Raw genomic sequence first — 12,757 nt, forward strand, 5'->3', positions numbered from 1 at the left:
CTGTAGAAACTGTCTCAACCAAGCCTGCATTCCACTTATAGTTTGAAGATCTCTGTTATCATTAAGGCTGTGACTGCTCCCTGCTAGTGCAACATGAATACTCGTGTATACTGTTGTATATTATAAATATGTTAATAATATTGGTAATTCTGCATAAAAACATCAGTCTTTCATCCTGGAGCTGCTGTTAATGTCCCATGTTATACCAGAGTTGAATTATTGTCACGTAACTTACATACCTTAATTACACCACTTATTTTGTTATTTTTAAGCTAAACCACAACCTTTTCATGAACATATCAGAATCAGAAATACTTAATCCTATGGGGGAAGTTGTTTTTTGTGACAGTCGTTCAATTTAAGAATCAATAACATTGAAAATTGATTCTTCCTCCAATTTATTGACTGAGAAGATGGAAGTAAATTGTTTTAATGCATGCAACGAGTCACGTGCTGCTAGACAATTTTAGGATAGAGGATACTGGGTCACATAGCCTCATAAACTCACAACGATGATGATGTCTACATGTCTTTTTTTGACAGATTTAACCCAGAAGACATATGTTTACCTCACACATTAAACAAACTAAGTCTCTTTCATTAAAAGTCTCTTTCTGAACAGTTTTTCTCCACTGACAGATCATGTATTTGTACTGTGAGGCATTATCAGTGCTTCATATCATTAAAGAATCAGGGAGCTCCGTACCATGCTGTCAGAGTAAAGGTTCAGTGAGCAGGGTTGGAATATGAGACAGATGGGTTTCTTTACTGTGAGTTTCTTCAGATAGGTTAAATATTGTGTTCCTCAGCGCTGACACTACTCTTTCTTCTTTTCCCACTCTGTGGACCTGCAGGCGAACGAGCTTGGGATGACGTCAGCCTTCTACAAGTACATCCTCACCACCATGGTAAGAGCTCTGTTCATCCATCATGTAGCACTTGTCCTCCATTAAAGGTCAGATATTATGCATAAAGCACTTGTTCGTGGCTTTTAAATATGAATGTATGCACGTTGTGTAGTGAGCAAATTAGATCTGTTAAGTGTAAGTATTAATATGTCTGCATGTAATTGCACTATAACTGTTCCACAGTAAGAGGGCGCTATAGACGTAAGGAGGCGCAGCTATTGTAGCTGACGTCAGGTATCACATATAAGGGATTTTTCCCTCCCCTTCTATCTCTCTCTCTCTAGCTCTCATGGAGAGCAGGTCAAGTGGTGCAATGCACATATGAAAATAAACCACGCCAGTTAAGGCTAAAGAAGACCTCGTCGTCATGACCAGTTTATTGCTATACATGTGACTCTGTCAACAGGTTATGGGCCCAGATCACGGAAGAGCGAAATAACGATAGCTAGTTAGTTGAAAAGTTTAGGCTAGTTTAGCGGCGGGAAAACCGCGGGACGCTAAAGCTAAGCTAACGGGCAGCTAAGCTACAATCAAAAGATGGCGACCAGAGGCAGAAGCAAGTGGCCCTCGTTTGACGGAAGGGCAGAAAAATACGAGCTCTGGGAAGACCGGATGTTGTCTTGTATGCACGGAGTGGGGCTGAAAAAGATAATTTTGACGGGCCTCACGGGAGAAATAACGGAGGCCGCGCGAGCCCTGGATAATAAGCTGAACGCCGACGCATACTGCGAGCTAGCACCACTCCTAGACAACACAAGCTTGGGGCTGATATTCCGGGACACAAAGGACAAAGGCTGAGAGAGTCTAAAAGTGTTAAGAGAACACTACATCGGCAGAGGTAGGCCCCGGATTGTATCCCTGTATATAACATTGACCGCGCTGAAGAAAGCTAACACAGAGACGGTGACTGAATACGTCATCAGGGCGGAGCAGATCATCACGGCGCTCAAAAGTGCAGGAGAAGCACCGAGCGATGGATTAATGATGGCGATGGTTATGAGGGGACTACCGGAGATGTATAAACCGTTCACACTGTTGGTGACGCACGGTTCAGTGGACATGTCGCTGGGGGAGTTCAAGGCCAAGTTGCGGAACTACGAGGCCTCAGAAGACTCAGACCCGGTCACCGAGGAGGCAGGAGAAAGGTTAATGAAGGCCCGGGCAGCACCAAAGAAAAAGACCGGACCCCCGACGGAGATGGCGTGTTGGCGATGTGGAGAAAAGGGTCACCGAAAAAATAATTGCACAAAAACTATTTGGTGTAGTTTCTGTAAAACTTCGGGACACGCAGACAGAGTGTGTAGAAAGAAGCGCGAACAGAGCGCTCGGTACGCGCGCGTGCAAGATGGCGGCTGTGGACAAGATGGCGGCAGCGGTGGACGTGAGGCGAGTCGAGACGACGCCCGGAGAGCAGCGGGAAGAGAGAACTTCACCTTCGAGGCGCAGACAGCATACGCCAGCTGGTCAGCGCAGCAGCAGCAGGCCCAAAGGAAGGGACTGATCGTGAACAAAGGTGCGTCGTCCCACATTATCAACGACAGGAACCGATTCAAGAACTTTGACAGCACCTTCGAGCCGGAGAGACACAGCATGGAGCTGGCAGACGGGAAGCGCACTTTCAGGTTGGCGCACGGGAGAGAAGAAGCGCAGGTATGCCTCATAGACAGTGAGGGGCGCTGGTGTACAGTGACGTTGAAGAACGCCCTTTACATACCCTCGATCCCCCAATAACTATTTTCTGTAAAATCTTCTACTGCAAATGGTGCCAAGGTGTTCTTCAATGAAGGTAACGATGTTCTTGTTGAGCCTGACGGTACGAGATTTAACATTGAGGTGTACTATGAATGTATTATCTATTAAGTCCTATTAAGTGTATTATCTACAAACAGAATGTAATGAAAATGATGTGTGTAATGTCAGTCATGATATTCAGACATGGCATGAGATCATGGGTCATTGTAATTACGAGGATATACTGAAGCTGCAGGCGGTAACAGTAGGCATGCACATTAACGGTGAAAAGCATAGACCTAACAAAGAATGTGATGTGTGTATAAAGGGAAAGTTCACTCAAACAAGGAACAGAGGTCCCACAGAAAAAGTAAAGACACCACTTGAGCTAGTTAACACAGATCTAGCCGGTCCAGTAACTAATGAGTCCATAGGTGGCTTTAAATATATGCAGTCTTTCACAGATGTGTGTACAGGGGCAGTGTTTGTTTACTTTCTCAAAGCAAAGAGTCACGCACTTCAGGCCACAGAGAAATTCCTTGCAGATGTAGCTCCGTATGGCAGCGTAAAATGCCTGAGGTCCGACAACGGAACAGACTTTACAAAAAGAGAGTTTCAGTCACTGCTGAGAAGGAACAAGATCAGAAACGAAATGTCCTGTCCTTACTCCCCGCACCAGAACGGGATAGCTGAGAGGGAAGGGCGCACTCTTTGAGAAATGGCTAGGTGTAAGCTAATAGACGGTAACTTACCTAAGAGTCTATGGCATTATGCGGTCCAAGAAGCAGCTTACACCAGAAATCGGTGTTTTAACAAGCACACGGGCACCACCCCATATACAGCACTGACAGGAAAAAGGTGTGATCTAGCCAGGATGCACAAGTTTGGGTCAGTGTGTTATGCTTATCAACAGGACAGAAGAAAACTTGAGTCCAGGTGTGAGAAAGGACTTTTTATAGGGCATGACAAAGGCAGCCCCGCTTTTCTAGTCTATTATCCCGGTAAGGGGAAAGTGCAAAAGCACAGGTTAGTAAAGTTTGTCATAAAGACAACATGTGAGAACGAGACACAGACACAGGAGCCAGAGCTGGACTCCAGAGTAGGGTGTGAGGAAAGAGAGATGACACAGCCTAGTGTACTGAGCACAGACATGCAGACAGACGGTCAACAGACACCGGAGGATGATGGCGAGAAGCACCCTAGGGTGACGTCACGTGCCTCATGCAGTGGGAGATATCCCCCACGGGCACATAAAGCCCCAAAGTATCTGAAAGACTATGCCCAGAGAGAAAGTGACGAGGATGACAGTACACTTACCAGCATAGATTACTGCTACAGAGTAGTGAGTGGTGTACCTCAGACCTTTAAAGAGGCCATGATATCCCCTGAATCAGGAAAATGGGAGAGAGCGATGGATGAGGAGATGAGGTCCCTGGAGGACAATCATACTTTTACTCTAACAAAATTACCCGAGGGTAGACAGACAGTGGGAGGCAAGTGGGTTTACTCAATCAAGGAGGGTATTGAAGTTCACGACAGGTACAAGGCCAGGTTTGTAGCTAAAGGCTACAGTCAGAGGGAAGGAATAGACTACGGTGAGACATTCTCCCCTACAGCTAATCTGACCAGTGTACGGGTAGTAATGCAGAAGGCAGCCGAAGACGACTTGATTTTACACCAGATGGATGTGAAGACAACCTACCTGCACGCACCCATTGATAGGGACATATATATGGAACAACCTGAAGGTTACGAGAAGAAAGGAGAGAAGCTAGTGTGCAAGCTAGAATAATCCATTTACGGCCTGAAACAGTCTGGGCGAAATTGGAACGAGATGCTTCATACATGTCTAATTGAAGACCACTTCATACAGAACCCAGTAGACCCCTGTCTTTACACAAAGGAGTCAAAAGAGTCAGGGAAAGTGATAATTGTGATCAATGATGACATGCATAGCCGCATGTCATAATTTCAGCGCTGGTTGTCTTGGTGGTGCCCAGCAAACAATGTGGGCTTCGTAAATAATTGAACAGCCTTCTTGGGAAAACCTGGTCTGATTAAGAGAGACGGCATTCATCCTACTTTGGAAGGTGCAAATCTCATTTCGGCAAACATTTCAGGGCTTTGTGGACTTAATCCATGACAAACTGGAGTTGAGACCAGGAGGCAGGGTCGCAGTCTTACACGCTTCTCTGCGCTCTCTCCTAGGCAGTCATCCATAGGAATCCCGAACCCAATAAAATACCCAATATTAACGGTGTGTGTGTCTGCCCAAGGACAATTTAAGGTAAAACCTAATAGAGGTGTCATACATAATAACCTAATAAAAGTAAATGTAACAACTATTACAGTGCAACAAAACAGGAAGATTAAATGTGGTCTCTCAAACATAAGATCTCTAGCATCCAAAGCAATATTGGTAAATGATTTAATATCAGATTATAATATTGATATATGCTGTCTCACTGAAACTTGGTTGAGACATGAAGAATATGTCAGCATAAATGAGGCCACTGCACCCAGCCATATCAATACTCATATTGCCCGAGGCACGGGCCGAGGAGGTGGAGTTGCAGCAAGCTTTGACTCAAGTTTACTTATCAATACTAAACAAAAATTAAATTATACCTCCTTTGAAAGCCTCGTTTTTAGTCTTACGCATCCGACCTGGAAAACTTTGCAGCCAATCTTATTTGTTACAGTGTACCGTGCACCAGGTCCTTATTCAGAATTCTTATCAGAATTCTCTGAGTTTTTATCAACTTTGGTACTTAAAACAGATAAAGTAATTATCGTAGGTGACTTTAATATTCATGTTGACGAAGATAAAAATAGCCTTACTGTTGCATTTAACTCTATATTAGATTCTGTTGGTTTCTGTCAGAGTGTAAATAAACCAACCCACTGCTATAATCACACTCTTGACCTTGTTCTGACTTATGGTATTGAAATTGAGCAACTATTAGTCGAACCGCATAATCCTGCCTTATCCGACCATTTCTTAGTAACTTTTGAAGTACTGTTACTAGACTACAAAGCATTAGCCAAAAGCTCCTGCAGCAGAAAACTATCCGTTAGTGCTATAGCCAAATTTAAGGAAGAGATTCCACCAATACTTAACTCGATAGCATGTCTGCATGTAAGGGAGGAAACTTATACAAAATGTACACCACCTCAAATTGATCATGTTGTTGATAGTGCTACAGATGCGCTGCGAATAAAATTAGACTCTGTTGCTCCTTTGAAAAAGAAGAAAATAAAACAACATAGATTAGCTCCATGGCATAATGCCAAAACCCGCAAAATAAAGCAAAAGTCGAGACAACTTGAAAGGATATGGCGTTCCACTAAACTTGAAGAATCTCGTTTAATTTGGCATATTACTCTCAATGAATATAAGAAAGCACTGCGTAAAGCGAGAGCAGCCTACTACTCTTCATTAATAGATGAGAATAAGAATAATGCAAGATTTCTTTTCAGCACTGTAGCCAGGCTGACAGAGAGCCACAGCTCAACTGAGCCTTCTATTCCCACAGCACTCAGTAGTAATGATTTTATGTGCTTTTTTAACGATAAAATTGTTACTCTTAGAAACAAAATCAATGACCTCTTGCCTTTGACCAGTATAGTGTTATCAACAGCTCCCGGAAACGTAAGTTCTAATATTACACTAGATAGTAAACTAGAATGCTTTTCAGCCATAAACCTTGAACAATTAAATTCAATGATTCTCTCTTCTAAACCATCAACGTGTATCTTAGACCCGATTCCAACTAAGCTGTTAAAATAAGTTTTTCCATTAATTAGCACTTATTTATTAAATATTATGAATATGTCTTTATTATCAGGCTATGTTCCACAATCATTCAAAGTAATAATAATAATAATAATAATGCATTTTATTTATATAGCGCTTCTCACGACTCAAAGACGCTTTACAAGATGAGGGAGGGTAGACAAACAAGGACAGGCAAACAAGTAAGTATAGTAAAATAAATAAAAAGGCAGTCAAGAGGAAATTGATTGAGAGGAGGGGGGCTTATGGGTAGGCAGAGTTGAAAAGATGTGTTTTGAGGCGGGACTGAAAGACTGTGAGGGACTCAGAGTCACGGAGATCTTGGGGGAGGGAATTCCAGAGCCTAGGAGCTGCCACTGAGAAGGCTCTGTCCCCAAAGCTGCAGAGTGTGGATGTGGGAATGGATAGGAGTCCGGCTGCGGTGGATCTGAGGGACCGTGGGGGTTGATAAGGAGTGAGAAGGTTTGTGAGATAAGGGGGGGCCAAATGGTGGAGTGCTTTGTAGGTGAGGACCATAGTTTTGTAATTGATGCGATGGGAGACAGGAAGCCAGTGGAGCTCTTTGAGGACTGGGCTGATATGATGCCATGATTTGGTATGTGTGAGGAGACGTGCAGCTGCATTTTGAACCCGTTGGAGTCTGTTGAGGGATGTAGTGCTGATGCCGTAAAGAAGTGAGTTGCAGTAGTCAAGGCGGGAGGAAATGAAGGCATGGATTAGTCGTTCGGCTGCGGGGCGGGTGAGAGAGGGTAGGATTTTTGCAATATTGCGGAGGTGGAAAAATGAGGTTTTGACTGTTTGGCGGATGTGAGGTTCGAGGGAGAGGGTGGGGTCAAAGATTACGCCAAGGTTGCGTGCCTGATTGGAGGGGGAAACAATGGTGCCATCGATGGTGAGTGTTATGTTAGTGACCTTGCTGAGGGTGGATTTGGAGCCAATTAGGAGGAGTTCTGTTTTGTTGCTGTTCAGTTTGAGGAGGTTATGTTGCATCCAAGTTTTAATAGCTGTCAGACAGGAATCGATGTGGGTAAGGGGTGGGTTATGGAGGGATTTGGTGCTGAGGTAGATCTGAGTGTCATCAGCATAGCAGTGGAAGTCCAGGTTGAAGTGGTGGAGTATCTGACCGAGGGGCAGGATGTAAATGATGAAGAGGAGGGGTCCAAGTACTGATCCTTGAGGAACACCTTGGGTGACTGAAGCTGTGGCAGAGGAGTGGTTGGGGAGGGAGATGAAGTGGGATCGTTCAGTGAGGTAGGACTGGAGCCATCTGAGTGCAATACCTTCAATACCAATGTCCCTGAGTCGGGTGAGCAGGATGTTGTGGCTCACGGTATCGAAGGCTGCACTCAGGTCGAGGAGGATGAGAATATTGAGGGAACCAGTGTCAGCAGAGGTGAGGAGGTCATTGAGGACTTTGACGAGTGCAGTTTCTGTACTGTGGTGAGGACGAAATCCAGACTGAAGGGGTTCATAAAGCTGGTTGGTTTGGATATGGCAGTGAATTTGATTGGCTACAATGCGTTCTAGAGTTTTTGAGAGGAATGGTAGGTTGGAGATGGGGCGGTAATTAGTGAGGGAGGAGGGATCAAGACCAGGTTTTTTGAGGATTGGAGTAACGGCAGCAGTTTTTAAGGCAGAGGGGACGGTTCCATGGGACAGCGAGGAGTTGAAAAGGTTAGCAAGATAGGGGCAGAGGACGGGGAGGCAGGACTTCAGGAGAGGAGTGGGTAGAGGGTCAAGGGAGCAGGTTGTGGGATTTGAGGAACCGATCAGATGGAGTATTTCAATTGGGGTAACGAGGTTGAACTGGGAAAGGCGGCGCTGGGGAGGAGGAGTCAGGAGGTCAAGGGAGATGGGGGGAGAAATGGTAGCGGTGGAGGTTGGGGGAGATGCTTGTATATCAGATGGAGCTGAGAAGGAGTGGTTAATGGCGTTAATTTTGTCTGCGAAAAACTGGAGGAATGAGCTGCAAGTAGCGGAAGTAGAAGTAGGGAGGTTATCAGCACGAGGTTTGAAGAGCTTGTTAACTGTGGAGAAGAGGGTCCTGGGGTTACGGGAGGGGTCAGTGAAGATGTTGGAGAGGTAGGCAGATTTAGCGGCAATAAGAGCATCTCTGTATGCATTGAGATGGAGTTTGTAGCTTATGTAATGGACTGTGAGGGATGATTTCTTTGAAAGACGTTCAAGTTGGCGGCCTCGCTGCTTCATTTTACGCAGTGCGGGTGTGAACCAGGGTGAGGAGGTCTTGAAAGTAACAGTTTTATTTTTGAGGGGGGCTAAAGTGTTGAGGGAGGTGAGTAGGGTGGAGTTGAGGTAGTTGAGCAGATCGTCAGGTGAGCTGAGGGTTGCGTCCAGGGGGAGATTAGACGATAGCAGTTCAGAGAGATGGTTATGGTCAATGGAATGTAGATTACGGAAGGTGATGTTTCTGGGTGGGCAGGGGTTTCGGGTGGGGGGGGCAATGTTGAATTGTATGAGTTTGTGGTCGGAGAGGGGAAATGGGCAAGGGTGGAGGTCAATCACTGGGAGGTTGGTAGAGCAGACGAGATCAAGAATGTGTCCTTTCTCATGGGTGGGGAAGGTGACATGTTGGGTGATAGAGAAATTGTCCAGTAGGGTTGTGAATTCGGATGCCAGCTTGCAGGTGGGTGAGTCAATGTGAATGTTGAGGTCACCAAGTAGTAACAGACGTTGAGACAGGGATGAGGCAAGTGTGAGGAACTCAGTGAAATCGGAGAGGAAGGAGGGATGAGGTTTAGGAGGCCGGTAGATGAGGATGACTGTCAGTGAGGGAGGGGCTTTGAAGGCAATGAATTCAAAGGATGATACTGAGGGGAGGGTTAGTTCTGTGATCTGGATGTTCTGATTGTGGATTACAGCAAGGCCGCCACCACGGCGGGAGGGGCGGGGTTTAGTGATGTATTTAAAGCCAGGGGGGGATGTTTGGTTGAGGGAGAAGAAGTCATCGGGCTGTTGCCAGGTTTCGGTGAGCAGAAGGAAATCAAGGGAGTAGCAGTGATAAAACCGCTTCTTAAAAAGCACAACCTCGATCCAGAGGTTTTAGCCAACTATAGACCTATTTCTAATCTTCCGTTCCTCTCAAAAATTCTTGAGAAAGCAGTCGCAAAGCAGCTGTGTGATTACTTAAAAAACTATGATTTATTTGAAGATTTTCAGTCTGGCTTTAGAACACATCATAGCACAGAGACAGCTCTGGTTAAAGTCACAAATGACATTCTAATAGCCTCAGACCAGGGACTTGTCTCTATTCTTGTCTTGCTCGATCTTAGTGCTGCATTTGATACTATCGACCATGATATCCTATTGCAAAGACTAGAGCACTTAGTTGGCATACAGGGAACTGCTTTAGGCTGGTTTAGGTCCTATCTATCTGAACGCTCTCAGTTTGTACGTGTCAACGATGAATCTTCCATGCAAACCAAAGTTAGCCATGGAGTGCCACAGGGCTCAGTGCTTGGAACTATTTTGTTCACACTTTATATGCTTCCGTGAGGCAATATTATAAGGAATCATTCTGTAAATTTTCATTGTTATGTGGATGATACTCAACTATATTTATCAATCAAGCCTGATGAAATTAATCATTTAAATAAAATTCAAGACTGCCTCAAGGACTTAAAAACGTGGATGACCTTACATTTTTTTATGTTAAACACGACCAAAACTGAAGTTATTGTACTTGGCCCGAAGAATCTACGAAACAAATTATCTAAAGATATACTAACTATGGATGGCATTAATTTGGCCTCCAGTGAGACTGTAAGGAATCTTGGTGTTATATTTGACCAGGATTTATCCTTTAACACCCACATAAAATCAATTTCAAGGACCGCCTACTTCCATCTATGTAACATTGCAAAAATCAGGCATATCTTGCCTCAAAACGATGCAGAGAAACTAGTCCATGCATTTGTTACTTCAAGGCTGGATTATTGTAACTCCTTATTATCAGGGTGTACCAAGAAGTCAGTCAAGTCGCTTCAGTTGATTCAAAATGCTGCAGCTTGTGTACTAACCAGAGTTAGGAAAAGGGACCACATTACTCCTGTTCTGGCTGCCTTACACTGGCTCCCAATAGAACACAGGATAGAATTTAAAATTCTTCTTCTCGCCTACAAAGCCCTTAATGGGCAGGCGCCATCTTACCTTAAAGAATTCATTATACCCTACTGTCCTACTAGGGCATTGCGTTCCAAGAATGCAGGGTTGTTGGTTGTTCCTAGAGTCTCTAAAAGTACAATGGGACCCAGAGCCTTTTCTTATCAAGCTCCACTTTTGTGGAATCAGCTTCCAGTTTGTGTTCGGGCGGCAGACACCCTATCCGTTTTTAAGAGTGCGCTTAAGACCTTCCTTTTTGATAAAGCTTATAGTTAGGGCTGATTAGATTCAGCCCCTAGTTTTGCTGATATAGGCTTAGTTTGTCGGGGGACATCTTACTTCTTCCTTCTCTCTGTCTATACCTGTGTACTCTCATGTTCCGATTAACCCAGCTTCCCCAAATGTCTTTCTTTTTGGTGTCTATATACGCCGGGATCCGGAGTCATGGATGATCCTGCGGTCCTGTGTCATGGATCGCCAGTCCTGGATCTTGAGTCGTGGCTGTGGTCCTGGATCATAAGACCTGGATGGATATCCTCGTGGATTCATCTTCCTATTATACACACATGCATTTCCAAACATTTGGACTACCTATGTTGCAAATGTATTATCTTTTCAATTTACACACGGCATCTATTGCACGTCTGTCCGTCCTGGGAGAGGGCGCCCTCCTCTGTTGCTCTCCCTGAGGTTTCTCCCATTTTTCCCTTTAAACTGTGGGTTTTCTCTGGAAGTTTTTCCTTGTACGATGTGAGGGTCTAAGGACAGAGGGTGTCGTATTGTCATACTGATATTCTGTACAAACTGTGAAGTCCACTGAGACAAATGTAACATTTGTGATATTGGGCTATATAAATAAACATTGATTGATTGATTGATTGAATTGTGATTTGGGTGGATGATTTGATCACCGCAGCAGACAACACTAGAAACCTAGAGCAGGTGAAGGATATGCTCTCCACCAGATTCAAGATGAAGGACCTGGGCAGGTTAAAACATTTTCTAGGCATGGACTTCGAACAGTCTGCCAGTTGTGTAAACATATCCCAGAAGAGATATGTGTAAAAGATCCTGAATTGTTTTGACATGCAGGAGTGTAGAACTAGGGAAACAACATGGGATCAAAAGCTAGACAACAATGAGGATGCACAAAAATTGACGGATGTAAAAATGTACAGAGAAGCTGTAGGCAGCCTCATTTATTTGACAACATGTACTCGCCCTGACCTATGTTTTGTAGTGAGTAAGTTATCACAGCATTTTGCTGATCCCACAGAAGAGCAATGGATTACAGCAAAACATGTTTTCCGTTATCTTAAAGGTACAGCAGATAAACAGCTTTGTTACAGAAAGAGCAGCGAGGGCTTAGGGCTTCAAGCCTATAGTGACGCAGATTGGGCGGCAGACGCCACAGACAGGAGAAGTACCACAGGGTATTGTGTGAGTGTGGGTACAGACAGCTCACTGGTTTCATGGAAAACAAAGAAACAGCCCACAGTGGCACTATCAACTTGTGAAGCCGAATATATGGCTCTAGCCTTGACAATACAGGAATGTATTTATCTGGAACAACTGCTCGAAGGAATGGATACCTATGTATATAAGAAAACTGTTGTTTATGAAGACAACCAGGGAACCATTGCACTTGCCAGAAACCCTGTGTGCCGACAGAGGTGTAAACATGTGGATATCAAATATCACTTCATTAGATCTGTCATCAGAGAAGGAAAGATGACACTGGTTTACTGTCCTATAGATGACATGGTTGTAGACGCTATGACCAATCCTGTCTCCAAACTGAAATTGAAAAAAAATGTGCAGGGGTCATGTTCGGTGTGTAAAATATTGCTTACTATGTAATATTGACTGCCATGTTCTTTTGATGTTTTGAACTGTTATTTTTCTTGGAAAGGTTGTACAGTATACACGTCATTCATAAGTGGGAGTGTTAAGTGTAAGAATTAATATGTCTGCATGTAACTGCACTATAACTGTTCCACAGTAAGAGGGCGCTATAGGCGTAAGGAGGCGCAGCTATTGTAGCTAACGTCAGATATCAGATATAAGGGATTGTTCCCTCCCCTTCTATCTCTCTCTCTCTAGCTCTCATGGAGAGCAGGTCAAGTGGTGCAATGCACATATGAAAGTAAACCACGCCAGTTAAGGCTAAAGAAGACCTCGTCGTCATGACCAGTTTATTGCT

The 12,757-nt window shown here is 44.3% G+C and overlaps 2 protein-coding genes across 2 annotated transcripts in view; one reads left to right on the top strand and one right to left on the bottom strand.

Annotated features, from left to right (window-relative positions):
• The window catches only part of LOC307022751 (glutamate receptor ionotropic, kainate 5-like), a gene marked incomplete at its 3' end in the record, with an annotated part of 608,764 nt that overhangs the window by 365,624 nt on the left and 230,383 nt on the right, over window positions 1-12,757 (top strand). Inside the window, exon 7 of the mRNA XM_079655644.1 lies at window positions 855-908. Coding sequence (XP_079511770.1) covers window positions 855-908 — 54 coding nt within the window. The remainder of the gene's footprint in view (window positions 1-854; window positions 909-12,757) is intronic.
• LOC307023321 (uncharacterized protein) overlaps window positions 1-12,757 on the bottom strand; it is a 104,976-nt gene that overhangs the window by 16,226 nt on the left and 75,993 nt on the right. The gene's annotated exons all lie outside the window — the stretch shown is intronic.

This window comes from Notothenia rossii (assembly GCF_949606895.1).
Source record: "Notothenia rossii genome assembly, chromosome: 10".
Classification (NCBI taxonomy): Eukaryota; Metazoa; Chordata; class Actinopteri; order Perciformes; family Nototheniidae; genus Notothenia; species Notothenia rossii.